The 20,082-nt window shown below is 41.8% G+C and overlaps 1 protein-coding gene across 2 annotated transcripts in view; it reads right to left on the minus strand.

Moving 5' to 3' along the window:
- The window catches only part of LAS1L (LAS1 like, ribosome biogenesis factor), a 29,648-nt gene extending 11,624 nt beyond the window's left edge, over nucleotides 1-18,024 (minus strand). The window contains exons 1-12 of one of the 2 annotated variants that reach the window (XM_021405724.1): nucleotides 17,779-18,022; nucleotides 17,034-17,159; nucleotides 16,786-16,855; nucleotides 15,313-15,394; nucleotides 13,886-14,083; nucleotides 12,801-12,847; nucleotides 11,357-11,466; nucleotides 5,833-5,918; nucleotides 4,662-4,877; nucleotides 3,903-4,038; nucleotides 2,939-3,315; nucleotides 389-530 (exon numbers count right to left, since the gene is read on the minus strand). In XM_021405724.1, coding sequence (XP_021261399.1) covers nucleotides 389-530; nucleotides 2,939-3,315; nucleotides 3,903-4,038; nucleotides 4,662-4,877; nucleotides 5,833-5,918; nucleotides 11,357-11,466; nucleotides 12,801-12,847; nucleotides 13,886-14,083; nucleotides 15,313-15,394; nucleotides 16,786-16,855; nucleotides 17,034-17,159; nucleotides 17,779-17,975 — 1,787 coding nt within the window. In that variant the 5' untranslated portion in view covers nucleotides 17,976-18,022. Of the gene's footprint in view, nucleotides 1-388; nucleotides 531-2,938; nucleotides 3,316-3,902; nucleotides 4,039-4,661; nucleotides 4,878-5,832; nucleotides 5,919-11,356; nucleotides 11,467-12,800; nucleotides 12,848-13,885; nucleotides 14,084-15,312; nucleotides 15,395-16,785; nucleotides 16,856-17,033; nucleotides 17,160-17,778 lie in introns of both variants that reach the window. The other variant, XM_021405725.1, reaches the window with a different exon arrangement.

Genomic DNA, 20,082 nt, shown 5'->3' on the forward strand with positions numbered 1-20,082 from the left:
CATTGTATCACCAGGCAGAATGCACCAGCTCTTAGCAGTTTGTTTTAAAAACTCCATACTTGCAGGTTAGTCACTCTAAGGAACAGCAGACTGCATCTTAGCAACAACATCAGACAACGGTAAAAGTTGTCATCACAGTATGAAAAGTAGACTACTATACTATAACATCAGCACTACAAAGGTCCTCCCACACGCACACACTACTTGAAAAATGCACAAGAGAAGAGCAGTAGTAGATACCAGAAATACTGATAAATATTTGTCAAACTACTACAGAAGTAACAGTCTGAAAACTAGTCCTGATTTTTACACATCATAGTACAAGGCATAGATAAATACATATTATTTCATAGTTTAGGGACAGAGTTCTGCCCACACCATTACTCACTTTGTAGTGGAAGACTTCCACTCATCTCTCACTGGCTGATCAAGCAGAGACATCATGGAATAATTATCCAACATGAGACCATCAGGGTCATCAGTCTGACCTGGGAGTTTCCCAAGAGGAAAGTCTTTCCATTGCACTTCATCTGAGTAAAAACACAGTACATAAAGAAGTAGTCAAAGCTAACCAGACAGACTTTCAAAAAGCAAGACTCTCCTCACATCAAAAAACAGTGCCTCATACAACTCAGCAAAAATGAGTAACCTCAGGTACTCAGAAAAATAGTAATTCTGAACTACAGTTTTAAATAAATTCCTTTATAAGCTTATTACCTCTTTCAAAGAAAGTCACTATAGCATATAAGATGGTAGGAACGCATCTGGAGTCGGGTAATATCACACAATCTATGCAGCACTTCTTATCCAAACAACTGTGAGGCAATGTCCACCAAAGAAATCTCAGACTATTCTAGAGCAATCCGTAATATGTGCTTCTCTCATTTAAGGATACTTTTGTTTGAAACTGACATACTGATTTCCACATGCCAACTTAAAATTCACGAAGGCTAATAAAAATACTTACTCTGCATATACCTGTAAATGGAAAGAGATATTTGAACACATATGAAGAGACAAAACAGGACCTTTAGCATAGAGTAGCTCATTCCTCCAGTGTGACTGAGCATCAGCACCTCATTGCTGAGATTAGCAGCTACACAGCAACAGTATTGACTGAAGAGGAACGGAAGCCACAAAAGTAGAAGGCTGGGGAAGCCTGATTAACCAATACTGCAATTCTGGGCAAGCAGGTGGGCTGGGATGAGGTGGCAAAGAAACGCAACATGACAATATCCTTGAAATTCTGCTACTTGTCTTTACAAACACTGCTGTTTTCCCTAACTCCACAATTTTTAAATTTGGCTTCTAATGGAGGCCAGAAGCTGTACAATGGGAAACCATATATTACAACTGATAACATCAGTGACCCCGTTCCCTCATACATTATTTACATAATGGTGCAAAAAGTTAAAAGGCATTTCACAATAGGAAAATCCCCTTCTAAATTACACATCTCTGTTTTGACAATAAGATTTCTTGCACCCCCACTTGCTTTCCTTGCATCAGAATGCTTATCTCTAGAATGCTTACTGGCAGTGCAATAAAGATCAGCAGACAGAAGACTTCAAAAAAACAAGACACTTCAAAGATAGCCAGCAACAATTACACAGATTATTTGAGATCCCTGGTAATATTGTAAACTTGGCCACTTCTGCCTCTCTGACTGAAAATTCCTAGTTTTAGTTAACTGGTATCTGTTCATAAACCCAGACGTTGCCCTGAAGAACTGGCAGATTTATTCATTTTAACTTCTACGCCCTTCTTGGTCATTTAGTTAACAAAAACTCTTGACACATAATGGTAATTTCCAGATGCTGTAATTTCAAAACTAATAAAGGTGCAGAAGTAGCATTTGAATTGGATAACATCCAATTCAACTGTAAGGCAAATCGGAATCATACACAATGAACAGGGTGAGCCCTCTCTAGGGGAGCAACCTAGTAAATAACTGGTATACCATGAGCTGTCACAGTATCAGTTCTCCAATTGTTTGGATAGTAACTACACATTCTTGTTGTCATTCAAACAGAAATTCATTTTACCCACAGCCAACTACATCATCATAATCTTCATGAAAATCATGTGGTTCAGGACAAAATGTGCACTTTTTCAGCAGAAGTTTTTCTTGCTCTGAACCAGCCACTGAAACAGAAGACCATTTCGGTTCTGTTCTCAAAACATCCACCTCTAACAAGTTGTTCACATCAGCATAACTAAGCTGAACTGCTCAGGCAGATCTGATCTTGTGGGCAGCAGCCCTGCCCACAGAAGGGGGGTTGGAACTAGATCATCTTTAAGGTTCCTTCCAACCCAAGACATTCTTTGATTGTATACTACCCCACCTCCCCTTTTCTTTTTTAACTTGAGAAATCTTTCCTGAGTGTGGTCCAAACATTCATCGTCTTCCAAAGGCTACACTTTCCTTCTTCTTCCTTGAAACACCACTTCACCTCCAACTCCTCTACACCAACGTCCTTTTTCTGTCTCCAGAAGAAAGGCCCTCCATAAACTACTCATACAAAAATTTTCTTAGCTATAGAATACTCCATCTCAAGCAAAGTATAGCTAGCAGGCTGAAGCTAAAAGAACACTGGATAAACCACATATTCACTCTACAGACTTGTTGCCTTGCTCGCATTTCTTGCTTGCCATCATGTCACGACTGCAATTTACTTGAAGCATGGAACTTACAAAACATGACTGGTGCTTTCCAGGACTGCCAAATATTGCTTTCAAATATCCTTTGTCTGACAAACAGAACTCTAAGAGATACCTCTACTTTCTTGGCCATTCAGCAGTAACAACATGCTCTTGGAAAAAAACACTGTATTTTAAGAGCTTTAAGGGAGAGATGGTACTTGGACATAAAATAGACTACTGGATAATGCAGTTACAACAGATTTGTAATATTAAGTCTTACGAAACCATGTTTTACCTGCAGTAATCTGCCAGGCAGACCCTTGCAACTCTGCCTTTTTCTCAGCAATTGCCACAATGTTATTAGAATGAGCAAGTCTTTCCAAAGAATTTGTTTCAGTTATCTCTTCTTCCTCCTCCTCTACCTCTTCTACACCATCATCTCTCTCTTGTACATCTTCTTGTTTCTCTACAGTCTGACCTTCATTTTTAACCTGATTTTCTAGCCTAGCCCTCCACTGTAGGCTCTCTATAGTGTAAACTGGCTGTTCACTGCAGTCTGAAGAGAGGCCTGGAGTGGACAAAGGGCTGCCTCCTTCCGTGTAAATGGATGTGAGATAGAGAAGGTTCTTTCGTGAAGAACGTGGCAAACGAGGTCTCATGCTTGTGAGGATCCTAGAAAGGAAAGGAGCAATGTAAAAGTCTTAAAAGCAAAAAGAGATACCAGATAGAAGTTTATCAAGTGGAGCAGCCTTTTAAGTGTGAGCTTCCTACAAGACAGCTCATTCTTATCTCCACTAGAAGGTAAATCTGACGAGTCCTACACAGCGGATGCTGGAATACACCCTCTTTGTGATTAAAACTAAGGACTTAAGATATTTCTAACTGAATTTTTGCTTTGCTGTTTTCATGTGAAAAAGCTGCCACCTGTGCTAAAACCAATACCAAACACATAAGCAATCACCTCTCTGCTGCTACCACTTTTCTTCTAACTAGGCTACTTGCTTATCATCTTCCAAGGTAATTTTCACTTTCATTTTGAAGGCAGAATTCTTTTAACTTCTCCTCCACCTCTTTGTAGAATCTCCTGTGGAGATGAGCAGCAACAAGTGGGGTTTCATACACATCTGCCATAATTTCTACTAGATGCAAAGGAAGGAAAAGGAACACAGCCATAATTCAGCATATCACAGGAGATCTGGCCAAAGCTGTTACAAAGTGCTGTTTGCTGTCCCTTTTCTAGATCACAGAATCAAACTTACAGCTGAAGGAGGTGGGGGGTTGCCCAGCAGGGAGCTTCCAAGCAGTTATCAGTCAGTCTTACCCACTGCAAAGGAACTTTTTGAAGGAACAATTCCTTCATGTATGCTCGTTTGTTACAGCGACGTCTTTTCTTCCCTTCAAAGAAGATAAGAAATACAAGGCTCTCAAACTTCATAAAAACATACACGTCATCACTTTGCCTTTTTACTGGAGCTCTTATCCTCAAACAAGCTGGCACTCTAATTAAAGTCCAAGAACAGATACGCTGACCAAGTATGTCAAGGTCATTATAAGGGACTTGCCAATACACTAGCAGCTAAATTAGCTTCACAGTGTGTGGCAACAACAGAGAGGAAGAGTTTCCCAAGCTTGTTATGTGCATGCCATCACATACAAGGAAGCTACAGAGCTGTGTCTGTACAGTACTGTTTATTTGTCATCTCTTACTGTCAATTCCTGAAAGTACTGGGCTGATCTTTCATAGAAGAGACTGGATTTTCATGTCCTGAGGAAGCCACAGTAATGTTGCCAAAAAAATAATAGTCTCAAACTATTGCTAAGAAACACATGACAGACATATGCTGCAGGTTAAAAAAAAATATATAAGAAATTCAGTGATGAAAGCTCTTGGTTAATATGAAAAAATGTAACAATTATGTTATTACGCTTACAATCTAAAGGACCCATATCGCTCTCCTTATTCCTGCAATGGTACAGAAGAGATGCCTACTTTGTTTTGAAATTCCAGACATACTCACCACTGTTAACTCTAGCAATGCTAGTCAGCATCTCAGAAATCCAGTTGATCAGGAATTGAGACTGGAGTTCTGAAGAGTCAGAACACTCCTTCAACTTCATAAACATTTTGTCTATTAGGGTTTGTGTAAAACTTCGGGAAAGGATGCTCGTCAGCAAGGGCTGCCAGAAGCAGTAAAATGTCTGAGGAATTTTGAATTGCCATACCTCTTTATTTGCTGCAATAATAAGGGAAAAGAAAGAAGAAAAAAAAAGAAAAAGAGAGAAGCCAAAAATTACTGTTTCGTAATTTTTTTTTTTGTGAGCTGTTGGTGTGACTTTGTTTCACAATAAAGCAGTTTGCACAGAGATTACGATTTTGTTTCTTTTTTCTGGGATCATAATTGAATGCAGAGCTACTATTTTCTTTTGTTAGTGAATTAAGGTAAGCAAATCAACAATAAACGTGACAGTTCAACAAAAGCAAAAGATACAACGGTAAACCACAGGAACATCTGCCTCTGCTTTGCTGATTCCTTGCCAGTTTAAGTCTATTTCACACATAATGAAGAGCTATTCTGTCTCAGAATAACTTGCTAAGGGAAAGCATATAGAGCAAAGCAACACAGAATCAAGAAACTCCTACAAGTTCACTACTGTAATACAGACACAGAAATTTGAGGTCATTCTTGGAAAGTATTTTGGCTGGTGTTTAGATAAGTTTTAGGAAGATAAACGGTTAATTTTCATCGCCCTTTTTTGCAGAAAATCCATGCAGCTCCACCCAAGTGGATAGCAGCATGGAACTAAGATGCATTTAATAAGCAAGACTCAAAAAAAAAAATATTTGTTTCATATCTTCAGTGTAGAAAAGAAACTCGAAAGAGTTTATTAAATAAGTAACTATTGCACGTATGGGCAGAAATGCAAGCTTTGAAAAACATTGTGGCCAAACGGCAATCAGCGCTGAAGAGTTATGCTTCCATAGCTAAGAGATTTATGTAAAAGAAATAGCTAAGCGTGTCCATAAAGGGATCTAGAGAAGAGCTCAAAGATGTTTAAGGACCCAGACAAACACAAAAACTACGTAGAGAATTACAGATTTCAGTACAATGAGAAAAAAGAACAGAACTGGACATAACATTGGCTATGCACTTTTTACGCAAGTTATGTGGTACTTATGAGAACACTCACCTTCATACTTTATATTTAACATCTTCAGACAATCCACTGTTGGAATGAGAAAACCATCGCTGAGAAGAACTTCAGCCACTGTTTCCCTAGAACAATCACAGAGTCTAATTAATGCCACTTAGGCCTTTACATATTGAAACACCACTTGCACCAGTTCTGGAACATGTTCATAAGCCAACTATAACTACATGGAGGTGAAGTGGCTTGTTCTAAGGCACTAAAATCTTCTGCTGGTTTTGTGCTGGATATATCCCAATTAGACTTGGAAGGACGTCCTGGTTTCAGCTGAGATATTTTGGCTTTAGAAGAAAAACAATGTTGATAACACACTGATGTTTCTAGTTGTTCCTAAGTACTGCTGTACAGAGCCAAGGACATTTCAGTTTCTCAGCTTCTTGTACTGTCACACCTATGAGGGGGGCTGAAGGGACACAAGAAGTTGGGAGGGGACAGAACCAGGACAGCTGACCTAAAATGGTCAAAGGGATACTCCATACCATATGACATAATGCCAACAAAAACCTTGAAAACAGGGCGGGGGGGAGTTGGTCGAGCTGCCTGCTGCTGCTTGAGGACTAGATGAGCAACAGTTGGCTGGTGAGCAATCCTTGTGCATCCATTGTTTTGTATACATACATATTACTATCATAACTACAATCCTTTTTTTCCCCTCTTCCTTTTCACTATCTTAGTAAACCCACAAGTTCTATTTTGTCTTTTTTTCCTGATTCCCTCCCTCATTCCATCACGGCTGGAGGGAGTGAGCAAATGACTGCACCTTGCTTAGCCACTTCCCAGGTTAAACCACAACAAAGGACTATGCAACTACACAAGGAAGAACAGAAAGAAACAGAACCCTGAAGAAACCGTTTCTGCTTGAGTTGCAGAGGCAAATATCTGCTGTTTGTACTTCAAAAACAGCACAGGAATGCTTCGCATAAACAATTTATCATACTAAAATACTTAAGATTTGCAGTATGATTGTGTTGCCTGCCAGCAAGTCAGCCAAGACCTGAGAGCTAGATTAAATGTAAGGGAAAAAGCCAACCCTGTTGGCTTGCTGGCACTCTGCTTCTTAACACCCTGTTCACACAGTTGTTCAGTAGATGTGCTGCAGTAAGGTTACAACTGTTCCTCCCAGCAGTACCAACAGTCTTTTTTTGGACGCCTTCTACCCTTACAGCTATTCTGTGAACTACAGTTAGTCTGACAACACCGAATTCTCCACGTAAAGGACCTATATGCAAGTAGTCTGGCTTAATACAACCCAGAGACTGGACGCACCCACACAGGTAAGCTAAACTGACACTTAAAAGCAAAATACAAGAAAATGGACAGAAGCAATATTCCCGCTGCCCCAGTACACAGCCGTGTACTTATCTCGAGTTCTTCTGTTCATGCTTACATCTTCTATCCAGCTTCTCTATCCACACAAAGATACAATGCTAAATTCAACACTTCTCAATAAAAATCAATGCGATCGTTTTCAAACACTGAATAAACTCCACAGAAACAACTGCTGAGGTCATTAGCCTCACTGGATTTGGAACAGCAGTACTCGTGTCAAACGTGGTATATATTGGCACAGAATGGGTGAGAAAATCCTTATTCTCCAATAGGATGATTTCCAAACTTAAACACATAGGGCATGACCCAGACCCGAGATACAATGGTTATAAATACAAATAGCAGTTGAAGACCTTGGAATGCAGAAAATACACACACACACACTACATCCATTACAACGGTAGGCAACAAGGTGGGAGATCAGAAGATAAGTGGTAGAATATAATTTGTTTCTGAGAACAAAACCAAGTATTAACCCTTCTCTGAAAGCTGTTCCAGGACAATCACTGTTATTCCTACGAACAATAACTGCTCATCACCAACTATTTATGGCCATTTTCGCTTCAGTCTTCCCTGGCAGCCAGACTTCCTATGTCTCTCATGTCCCTGAACCCTAGGTGGGAGCTGTGCGAGCAAGGTCGCTCCCACTGTAAACCAAGAACAAGTTTGAGGCCACCTGATGAGAATGAACGTGTACAAGTCCCTCTGCACTCAGCACTGGTGAGGCCGCACCTCGAGCACTGTTCAGTTTTGGGCCCCTTACTACAAGAAAGACATTGAGGCCCTGGAGCACGTTCAGAGAAAAGCAGCAGAGCTGGTGAGGGGTCTGGAGCACAGGGCTTACGAGCAACAGCTGAGGGAGCTGGGATTGGAGAAGAGGAGGCTCAGGGGAGACCTTACAGCCCTCTACAGCTCCCTGGAGGGAAGTTGTAGTGCAGTGGGGGTCAGCCTCTTCTCCCATGTAACTAGTGACAGGACAAGAGGGAATGGCCTCACAGTGCACCAGGGGAGATTCAAGCTGGATGTTAGGAAATACTCCTTCTCCAAGAGAGTGGTCAAGCACTGGAACACGCTGCCTGGGGAGGTGGTGGAGTCACCATCCCTGAAGGTGTTTAAGAGACATTTAGATGTTGTACTGAGGGACATGGTTTACTCAAAAATATTGGTAACAGGCGGATGGTTGGACTGGACCATCCTAGAGGCCAGCGACGAGTGGTGCCCCCCAGAGGTCTGTCTTGGGATCAGTACTCTTCAACACCTACATCAATGCCCTGCATAATGGGATTCAGTGCACTCCCAGCAAGCAGGCTGATGATACTAAGCTTAGTGGTGTAGTTGATACAACAGAAGGAAAGGATGCCAGCCAAAGGGACCTGTACAAGCCTGAAAAGTGGGACCATGTGAACCTAATGAGATTCAACAACGCCAAGTGCAGAGTGTTGCACCTGGGTTGGCATAATCCAAGGTATATGTACAGATTGGGAGAAAAAACTCATTGAGAGTAGCCCTGGGGAGGACTTGCGGGTTCTGGTGGACAAAAAGCTTGACACAAACCACCAGCATGCACTTACTGCCCAGAAGGTCAACTGTATCCTGGGCTGCATCAAAAGAAAGGTGGCCAGCAGGGTGAGGGAGGGAGTTGTACTCTGCACTTGTGAGGCCCCAACTGGAGATGATCTTTAAGGTTCCTTCCAACCCAAGCCATTCCAATATTTTATGATCTCCATGCAGACAGCAGCTTCAGTAAGGAGCCATCTAAGTAGAAGAGCATGCAACTAGGAAAGTTCCACTGGGTAAGTTCTCTGAAACAGACAGCAGAGGATTCTTCGCAGTTAGCTCATCTTGATTTTCCTCTAAAGGAATCTTCTGCCTTCTAAACAATACAAACCACACGATATGTATACAGGGGAAATGAAAGGCTTTACTCAAGAGTTACACAGGCATTCTGAATTAGAAAAGCATTTTCATAGGTTGCTTAAAATATGCAAGAGAAGCCATAAGCTCTGTTTGCTAACCCTGAGACAATAATCCAAGTTTCCACAATCCTAATGAAGTCACAAGATCGTCATAGCATTCCATGCCAGCCTCTCTCCCAGCTGTTCTATCTTCCATGCGTGAATGATCAAAAGAAAAAACTTTTCTCTTAAATGAAAGCAAGACGCTCCCAGGGTCCTTTAATTAAACATCTTCATAAATACAAAGGTTACTGCTAGAACAACTCCATCTTCACCGGGGAAGGAACATACCATCTGTCAGTTCTTCAGAATTCTAGATCCTCACAGAGGCCACTAAGGAAGCAAGACCTCACTAAGGAAGCACAAGCCCAGCTGTGTTTGCTACACATGACAGAACCCAGGTGACTGAAAGAGTAAGACAGCTGCAGCATTTCAGGACAGACACAAAGCAAAGCAGATACAATTATCACAACCACCTTTGAAAATAACTTCTAGATACCACCATGCTCATTTATTTATATAAAGATATGTGCACAAAAACATGCTTAATGCTTGTGGAGTTGTTTTTTTTAAGTAAAGAAATTATTAATTATAAGCTCTTACATAATCATTGCTGCTTTGGTAGCATAATACTAATTATCTTCTCAAACACAAATGTTACACAGTAAGAAAGGGGAGAATGGACTGTTAGGAAGGGCTACAGAAAGCAGAGCTTTTACTCAGCTTCAGAAGGAGTAAGTGAATCTGTGACCATTCCCACAAGAGCATTTAATGGAGAATTCCCTTTTAAGTAAGGTGAATCAACATTTAGGAAAAATCTCATTACATATCACTGTATTTATGTTGTCATATAAATATATCAGCGGAATCTCGTATGACAGTCTCATTTCAATACAGTTGATACACTGTTATTAACAAACAGAGTTTCTACATGTACCTTCCACTTCTTTCTGGTAACTGCTTTTCATCATTCTGAGCTCTCAAAGAAAATGTGTATGTGGTTAAAAAAAAACTTAATACAGGCACAGCTTTCCATTGACTATAAACAGATCGGCTTGTGTTCTTTAAAAGTTGCATCTGGATGCTGGAATAAAAATAGTTCAAGTAGGTGCTCAAGGATGAAGTATGGGAGTGAGTGCCAAATCCTATTGTTTGCTCTAGCAGCCTGAGGCTTCCAAACAGCTTTTATACCCCCCTCCATAAGAGAGTGTACTTGTGATTTGCCTGACTGTATGTCATGCTCAACCAGCTCAAATTGCTCTTATTGGAATTTAGCATTTGTCAGTAATGACAAATGCTTTATGTAAGCTAGTATAGCATGTAAGTGCTTTGCTCAGATGCAATACAGCATTTGAACTGTTACTACTCTGAAATGAGCAGTACAGTGCAAGTCTTCCAGCAGAAGAGGGCTTCAACAGAAAATCTATAATTTACAGCTATCCTAAAATATTTCTGCAAGTAGTTCTTTCTGACATATAGGAAAAATCTAATCCTTTGATCTGAATTGCCAGCTTGGAAGGACACAGGCATACACACTGCAAAACCAACACTGAAGTACCTTAACTACTCAGCTACAGTAACAGTTTTCCAAAATAAAAGATTTACACGCATGCATTTTTTGATGATATAAACAGAAGCTGCTCATCAACGCATTACAACACACAGATTTCTTCCAAGCTAGAGGTGGAGCTGAGGTTGGGATGTTACTTTTTCAACCATTCTGCACATCTGCCAGACCAAAGCTTTTGTACAGTCATGCAAAAAAGCCTGCCAAATTCTAGTTACATCACCCTGAACAGAACAACATTCCACTGAAACAGATTCAAGCAGCTTAAAGACACATTAGAGGACCTGTAGTAGCAGAAGACTAAAAAGTATACAAGAGGCAAATTACTGCCACGCAATTTCAAAAAATTCTAAAGGTTACTGAGAAACCAAAGCCTACGTGAGGTTCCTTGGAGAGCTTTTGAAGACAGCGAAGATGCTGACACGCCTCAGGGTCAGAACAGCTAAGACACAGAACACACCGCACGCCTTTAAGACCAGATGGCACAGGAAACATTCATTAACAGAGATTAACAACTCAGTGCACAAAGGCTTTGAGGCAATCAACCAATTGTTTTTTAAGGAACAGCTGAACACCACACAGAGAACAAGTAGTGTAACAGGTCTACAGGCCCAGCTCTGCACTCTTTTATCTCAGTTCATTGTCAGAGATGTACCTGTTCTCCTGCATTAAGTCTTTGATCTGAGCCAGAATCCAGTCCACTTCTGAAGAAGAATTAGACCACAGTTCTCGAGATTTTGAAACAGACTGGACTGTCTGCATAACCTGAGTGAAGGAAAAATCCAAGCATTAATGGGAGACTGCACTGATCCTAATTCCAAAAGCGCTCCATTCCTCTGTCTTAACAGCTCAGTGAGGTGGGTTCACCCCAGCTGGGGCCTCTGAAACAGTCCTATTTTTGGATCTTACTATGGTTTCCACTTCATTTCTAAGAAAACAACTAATACGGAATTCCTAACTATAACCTTTGCTCACTACACATTCTTCTCTTCCTTCCAGCCAGAAGTATTTACATACAAAAAAATAAGGCAAGAAATAAGGTTGTTGAACAGCACACACACTGTCAGAACAGTCTGTTGCTATGGCTTTAGCCAACATTTTACTAAAAATATAGATCCACTCTAAAAACAAGCAGTAAATCACATCCATGAATACAAGGCAGTAGCAGTGGAGAAAGAAGGTTATCTGGATTGAACTAATAAATTAACATGTATTAGAGAGTAAAGCAAGGGCTTGGAACTTAATATCGCTTGTTGTAACTTGAGTTGCCTCCAGGTTTTGTGTTTCCTTAACAGTTGTACATGGCATAGAGAGATTGACATTATCTAAACCCATAGATTACAGCTAGAATTTACTTCATCAAGCTTTAGTCATTAGATGCTCCTATGAGCACTAACTGGTCAGAGGATGAAACCAAATATCTCTAAGTACAATTCTGATTGCAACTGTGTTTTTCCTATAAATTCCCTAGCCTACCCAGAGCTGGGAAAAGAGTGAAGAAAGAAAAGCTAGAAAGGGAAGAGCACAGAAAATTTTATCATTTGTAGTTTTACAAATAAAGCAAAACACAGGTTTCCCCCTTCTACACCATCTCTCTTCTACATCTCTACAGAAAGGAAATTTTCCCTTTTTCCTCAAGATTGACAGGAGAGACCCAATACACGCTCATCATTTTACTGTTAACTAAGCTATATTATAAATATACTTTATTCTATGTCTTTGCAGTAAGATGTATGAAACAAAATATGAGTCTTCCACAACAAAAAGCTACACAGGTTAAAAAGAATTCCCTCATATCTCCCTATATTTTTCAAAAGGCAAGGAAAAGAATTATGCATCCAGAGGCGGTTTGACTACAAAGAATTGCTTTAAAGCATGCTCTAACTGCAAGTAAACATAATACTTTCTCACAGTGTGAAGACAGACTATTTGAAAAGCTTTGAAGATCAAGCAGCTGAGGCAGAGGGGATAAATAATCAACAACCACTAGGATCCCATTAGAATCCTATACTGAAGTATTCAAAAAGTAGGTTAGAAAAACCACCAGTACAACATGTCCCCATCCAAGCAAAGGGAGAAGCAGATCAGGCTATACTTACCCGAAACTGCTCATTTTTGTAGGATATCAACACATCTCTGACTTTTTCTAGAAATGAACATATATATACACTTAAAACAAGGAATGGGTCAACAATACAGGGCTTTTTTAAGCCTGGGCAAGCTGCTTAGCCCTGCTAACACATGCTCAAGGAAGACATCAGTGGAATGAAACCATAAATCCCAAGACAGAAAAGACTCTGAAGACTCCTACAACTTCCAGAGTTTTCTAGCACTGTAAATTTTATCAGGTGGTACTGAACTAGGAGTTCAGTATTTTATCATTAGCAGTGGTCAAGGAGAAGTAAGTTAGATAAATGCAAACAACTCCAAAAATTCCATAAATAAATCAGTCTAGGAAAAAAAAAGTTCCCATAGGCAGTTCCTGATCTGATGCACATTAGTCACTTCAAATCCATCGTGACAGAATCATGGCTACTCACACACCTACCATATCCTCGTTTATTAAAATTTTATACCATCTAAATGAAATGTCCCTCCTCCATCTCTGGGACCACTTTGACTATCCCTGAATTAGCATTGCCTTTCAAAACGCATCAACGATCAGGTGTCACTGTCACTCACTATCAGGATGCCAACCATGTGATATCAACTAGATTAAACTTCAGATGCATTTTAACTGTTAGACTGATAGATCATTGCCATTCCATTATTTTAGACATGTAAACCAGTGAATCTGCTACAACATTCTCTGTTTCCCTTACTCAGCAGTTTGGAGTAGGGTGTACTTCTTCTTGCTTAGAGTAGACAGGGAGAGGAAAGAACAACACATGTTTGCATCTCTCATCCAACCAAAATTGTGGCTGTAAGACACTAGAAATAACTTTCACAATGTTTAGTCTTAAACCACCCTATTTTAACTGCTGCCACTGATTACAGTATTGCTTATTCTATGTCAGAGAAGCTAGTAACCCCAGAATCCACCAAGGCCCAAACAGTAATCCCAAAATCTGAGCTGAAGGTATAGCTTTAGCCACCCTATGGGCTAGAAGATGACACTAAAATGCTCTGCTAGCATGGGACAGATCTAATTTTCTTCATCTGACATTGTTTCGGGGACACCTACCATGGAATTCCTTGTGTTTCTGACAGACCTCATGCTGTGGGGTTTGAACCTCCCACGCGTCACTGTCTAACTCTGTGTTTGCTTCCATCTCTTCCTGCTCCTCTTCCTCATCCTCCTCTTCACTTTCCTCACACAAATTATTGCCCAATTGACGGCTCCAATAGGTCTTTCGTAGCCAGTCCAGCACAACATCACAACCTACAGCAGAACATAAAACATTCTCTTCTCAGTGAGGTTTACCTTTTTCTCTAAAAAAAAACAAAAAACAAAAAAAAAAAAACCACAAACAAATTCAGGTGGCACATTGCTAACTTGCATTGTGAGTAGAAATACTGCTAAGTTATGAACCTGAAATCACATACAACTTCATTAATAAAAAGATGAATGAGTTAAAAAAAAAAATCAAAACAAAAGCTTAAGGTCCTGTAAGCCCACTTACAACACTGCACTTCACTCAAGCCAGGCCAGATTTAAGTGGAAACCAAGTCCACACAGCAGCACTCTGATGACAAGACAAGTCAATTCTTTAATATCTCAATGATCAACACAGTGTCTACAGCAATGTTACTTTTTTATGTAGAGATTACAGTAGACATACATTAGATAGAATGAAAGTAAAAACTGTTTTATCCCATCACACTTACTTACCACATCACTAACTGGCCAATCCAATTTAAAGACCACACTGAAGATGATTAATCTGGCTCCTCGGTGTTTAACCCCAAATTCCCAGGAATCCCTTCAAGCACTATGAGCTAGTCATTTATTCAGGCTTGCAGTAGCTTCTGAATTTCCCCCTAAACTCATTTAACAGTCTCGCATACACCTAAACCATCAGGAAAAGCATCTATCTCCTTCCCTGACATGGACTTTATGGGCTGTTAGAAACAAAAGGACCAAACTATCAGTTCCAGTATTTTTTTTCAGGTGTCTCTGAATACTTGCCCTATGATGCACCTCTGCCTGGAGCCAGTGGAGCAGAGAACATCTCCAGCGGCACAGCCTGCTACCCATTTCCATCAAATGGCACGTCATTCCTTTCCATACAAGTCAGAGGACTTCCAGCCCTTTCTGAAAGCCTAACACTGACTACTTTCCAAAAGCTAGATTCTGCCTCAGCTCTGACAACAGCAGAAGGCAGTGGAGAGTGAAGAGCAATGTCCCCTTCCTAGCTTTAGTTTTCCTCCTCTTCTGCATGCTCTCCACGAGGCATACTTCAGCTACCTCCACAAAGTACATTCTCCCAGGCATTTCACATCACAATTTTCCCTTCCAGGTTGAGCCCATAGCCTGCTAGGCAGAGCCCCAGCAGGGATGACTATTCCACTCAGGACTCCACACCTGTCTGCTGGTGAGAGCACCACGTGACAGACCCAAGAGGATACCACTGGCTGGGTCTACCCACACCACCCATGGGCAGCACTTACCCTTGCGGCATAGAGCCAGGCGGGGGAGCTTCCCATGAGTCAGCTCATGACGGAGATCCACAACCCAGATGGGGATATCCACCTGCAAGAGCAGCCACAGACATCAGCACACAACTCCAAGGAATCAAGCCAAAACCATACACAGGCCTGCAAAGGTGCAGATAACTTCTTCCTGGGTGGGAACAGCCTCTTCTGAGCCACCTCTGCACTACGCTTCCCAGCTTCCCCCTTCAACAGTGGGGGGAGACACCTTATCTCTGATTCTGCTCCCCCCTTTGACCTAGAATCTATACAAATGTGATTTTACAATTTAAGTTTTCTACCTTTTCCTGTAACAACAGCTGTCTTTTCAGCTTCACAGAGGTACTGTGTAGAGCTGTATGTTGTACCAAGAAGACAACCTATATTTACACCAATTAAACATTCTGGATGATGATTTGTATATAAAACACAACCATACTGTTTAAGTTTTTCCTATGGACAACTGACTAACTATCAAAGTTCTTCAGTAAGCTTGTTTATTGATAAAATGCGAATAGAAGCCTTTCTTAAAAGGAGGAAAAAAAAAATCTAAAGTCCACAATTATTCATTCCCATACAGGAGTACCAGACAAGGCTGTACGTATAGCAGATTCTCAAATACCATTTGCTCTTCACTTTCAAAACTTGCTGTTCAAACCCAGAAATAATACTCAGTGCAGTAAACATTACAAGGACTCAAGTCACTACTACAATTATATTTTGAACCATTCCTCCTTCACGCAGAACTGGACAACCCCCCCTCAAACAACTGAGAATGACAAGATGGAAATAAAACAGCTGCAAATACGACCAAGTACTTTTTATGCAATCCTAGTTCTCAATAATTGAATTTATAAACCATAAACTTAGCTCTTTTTTCTGTAGCTCAGTAGCAAAAGCAAGCAACATACCTGTATAGCAGCATTATTTACATCTAAATCAAGACTATCAATGTGACTTCAAAGTTTATCAGCCCTCTTCAAGGCTTTTGTAGTGGAAATGCTAACTCATTGCTTGAACCAGTGATGGAGCACCTGGTGGGAAGGCAGGGCCAATCCAGAGGAGCTCAGGTGCATGCAATGTACCTGAATGACCTAAAGGGGTGAAGCCAGGATCCACCCCCTCCCAGACCTCATTTAAGGGTTGGCGGGGGAGGTAGGTGAGAGTATCTCTAGAGACTCCTGCCTACCTGAGGTCTTCCAAAGATGAGTTTTTTTTTTTTTTTCTTTCTCTTCTCTCTTTGCTTCTGTGTCTACAGCTCCTGCATTGGGGCTTGTCCTCATTTCCTATAGCCTAGGATTTTGCCACTCTACTATTACTGCTGTATGTTCTATCAGATTAGAAAGAACTGGGATCTATATCCTTAAGAAAGAATGATCTGCTATTATTAATACAAAATGCATATGTTTTCTCTGTATGTGAATTATTGAGTAACTTTCCATAAATATTTACCTCTATGGCTAATTGTCTCAGAGGAATGCTGACCATTTTCTGTTTTCTTTCTGTGATCAAGTTGACAAATCTGTGTGTAGGTTACAGAAAAAATAATAACTTTATCAAGAGCTGCGAAGAAACTTGAAATCCCTCATACAAATCCCCCACAAACTGGAGACCCAGAGATCTGAGGTCAAATTAGCTAGCTGAATAATGCAATATGTCCTAGTCATTTTCTCACAGAACGGAGGCCTTCAGAGCCCTACCTTACAAGAGCTAGGCCATATGAGAGGATGAGCTCATGTGACCTCAGTCTGCCAGATGAATCCAGGACCTTGCAACGAATCAGTTCAGCAGTGCAGTCCACTGCAAGAGGCATTTTAGGGCCATACCTAGAGAGGAGAAAAAAAAAAAAAAGGGGCAAGCGGTCTTGCAAGACTATACCCCTGCTCCCAACAAAAAGGCTTTTTTTATAATACGTTTCATGTTTCATAGTACTAGGAAGCCTGGAGGTATGCATGCAGAAAGACAGCGAGGCTCCTTCCAGAATGATTCTACTTGTAGAAGTGCTTACATAGCTACTCCTAAGCACACGTTAAATGAGTTCTTAATAATATGCCAAGTACATATTCTTACATCATGGAATTGTAACTACTGGACTGGACTCCTTTGCATCAGAGGCAACACAAATAGAATAAGGTGATGTGGGGTCCTCGGATGTGCTCAGAGCAGCCCAGTCTCGACAGAAACAAGACTACGAAGCTGAGGGTACGCGGGGCTTCTGCTTTCCCTGCCACCCATGGGACTGAGTATCACGGCACGATCTGCGCGTCTGGAAGTTCCAGCGTGAAGCAGGCGCCCTGCAGGACGAAGCCCCCACGATGTGCACACACAACCGCAGCCGCCCTCCCAGATACAGAACGCGCAATGCCGGGTAAAGCCACGTGCGGAGCCGGCACGCCTGGCTTCAGGGACAAAGAAAGCAGCTCCCCGCCGGAACGCGGCCCGTACCGGCTCTTCCAGGCCGACACCCGATCCAGCGCCTCCTGCTGCAGCCGGCTGTCCCCGCAGTACAGCCCCACCATCACCTGGTCCCACTCCGCCCTTCCCCTCCACGCCACCACAGTTCGCAGCGGTTTCAGCCGCTTGCGGGCGGGGGACAAGCACTGCCGTCCACGGCGCCACGCTAGCCCGGCGCTCCCCGCCATGCCGCGGCTGCTGCTCGCCCTCACGTCGAGCTTCCGCTCCGCCGGGCGGCGCGCTTCCGGCGGGGAGTGCTGCGAGGCGGGTGGGCGCGGCGCGGCGGAGTGCTCGGTGTCGTTCTTGTCGGGGCTGACCGACGCAGAGAAGCACGCCGAGCCTATAGTTGTCCCTTCTTTTTTTCCTTTTGAGAAAACTGCAGAGCGCAAGAGTTGTCACTCCTGCTACCAACTTCCACCCAGGATCAGGGGAGAGACAAGCCTTGCCCCGGGAAAGACTTCTAAAATTGAGGAACTACATCAGCACCTCGTTCGGCATCATCAGGAAAGGCTGGAAGCTGCAACTTGGTTGTATGCTTGTTACCTTGAAGAATTACTGCCCATCTGCTGTACAGACTGTCCCAGCATGTGAGGCTTGACTCAGCATCCCCTGAAGTCGGTGTAAAGCTGCTGACTTCATTGAGTGCAGGATTAAGCACAAGGACTACAAGGGTGCGGATGTTGCTTTGTGTTTGCTGCACAGATATGCGCACATGGTGATGCTAAGCAGTCCGAAAACCTGTGCAAGTGCAAAGCAATGAGACATACAGCAGTATCCTTCCAGTCCCTGGAAGCCTTACAGAGCCACACGCCTCAAGCATCTACAGCTGTGATCCTACTGCTGAAGAGTTATTCTGTGATAGGGGCAATGAGTTGTTTAGTTATGTATTGGACTATTGCAGGATCAAGCATTTCCACTGCCCCATAGATACCTGTGGGACAGTCTTAGAAGAAGAAATGGTATTTTTGGAAATACAGGAGACACAGCTAGCATCCTGCTGCTGGCTGAAGCTGAATAACGAAGCGTAGCTGGAGGAGTTGAAATTTTGGGGTAGGAATAAACAGACTGATAATTGGTGCCTCATAGTCCAGACAGAAAGAAGATGTTTCAACTGGAGAGTTAAGTGGCAGTCAAAGATTTGTCCTGTCTTCGGGGAAAAAAAAAATAAAAAAATTTCACCCTTTCAGTGTTATGGTAATATATGGAGAGGCACACTGCTTTGCCCACTTTAGGAAATGATCTGTAGTATTAATCATAGGCCATAATCCCATTTTAAGAATCCATGTCAAATCCACTGGGGCAGTTGCACCTTACTGGCTGCAGATTTAGGAGGTGCTTCAGTGTTTGTTTTCTGCAGTGCTTATCTCTGTGTTTAGGCAGCCCCTCTGGTGTACATCCATCTTTCACCGGATGCTCCAGAGGAGAGATTTTCTGCAATTGAGGAGAGCAACTTTCACTGCTGCGCCCAGGAGAGGGTGCTCTCTCTGCATGTACTGCAGACTCATTTCTGCACAGGAAGTGCATTGTGAACATCAGAATGGGGCATTTCTATGCAACGCAACTCCATGTAGGTCCTAATGTATCTCCTGTGACATCAGTGTACCATCTGCTCGTATTTGTCATAAAACTAGTATTTACAGCTGCAACATTAAGGCAAAGTCAGTCTGATAATACAGAGATCATTGTAGTTCCTCTGGATCTACTCTAGCTGAGAACTTGGCCCTGGATTTAACAGAGGATGAATGTATATCCTAAGACCAGTACAAAAAGCCTGCAGAAAGTTAGGTATCAATGCCTTGTTCATCGTCTTGGTAATGTGGGTGTTATGTTGTTCTTGAGGAAATAGTCTCACTTTGTGAAAGCTGAAATGCTGTACATGTACAAAGAGAACAAGACTTTAAAAAAAAACACAATTAGCTTAGAGAACAGAGCAATGAGTGACATAGTCCACTTCAGAGAGTAGTCATCCATCCAATTTACAAAGTGCCGAAGACAGAAATCTTCATCTTGGCTGCATGCTGGCATTGGTTGGTTGTTTTTTTTTTTTTTGTTTTTTGAAGTTTGTCCAGTCAGAAGAAGATACTTTGGATAAACAGTGTTCTGCATTTTAGTAATATATAAATCATAGAACTATCTCAGCTCCAGGGCTAGGAATTTGGAGGTTGAGAGAATTGACATCTTGGGGCTGAGAGTAAGGGGTTATTAAAAACCTGTTTAAGTAATAATTGTCACTTGTGGGGGGGAAAAAAAGAAGGCAACTGTGTTCAAATGGCAAGACATTAAATCACAGACTGT

The sequence above is a fragment of the Numida meleagris genome, chromosome 8, assembly GCF_002078875.1.
Source record: "Numida meleagris isolate 19003 breed g44 Domestic line chromosome 8, NumMel1.0, whole genome shotgun sequence".
Taxonomy (NCBI): domain Eukaryota; kingdom Metazoa; phylum Chordata; class Aves; order Galliformes; family Numididae; genus Numida; species Numida meleagris.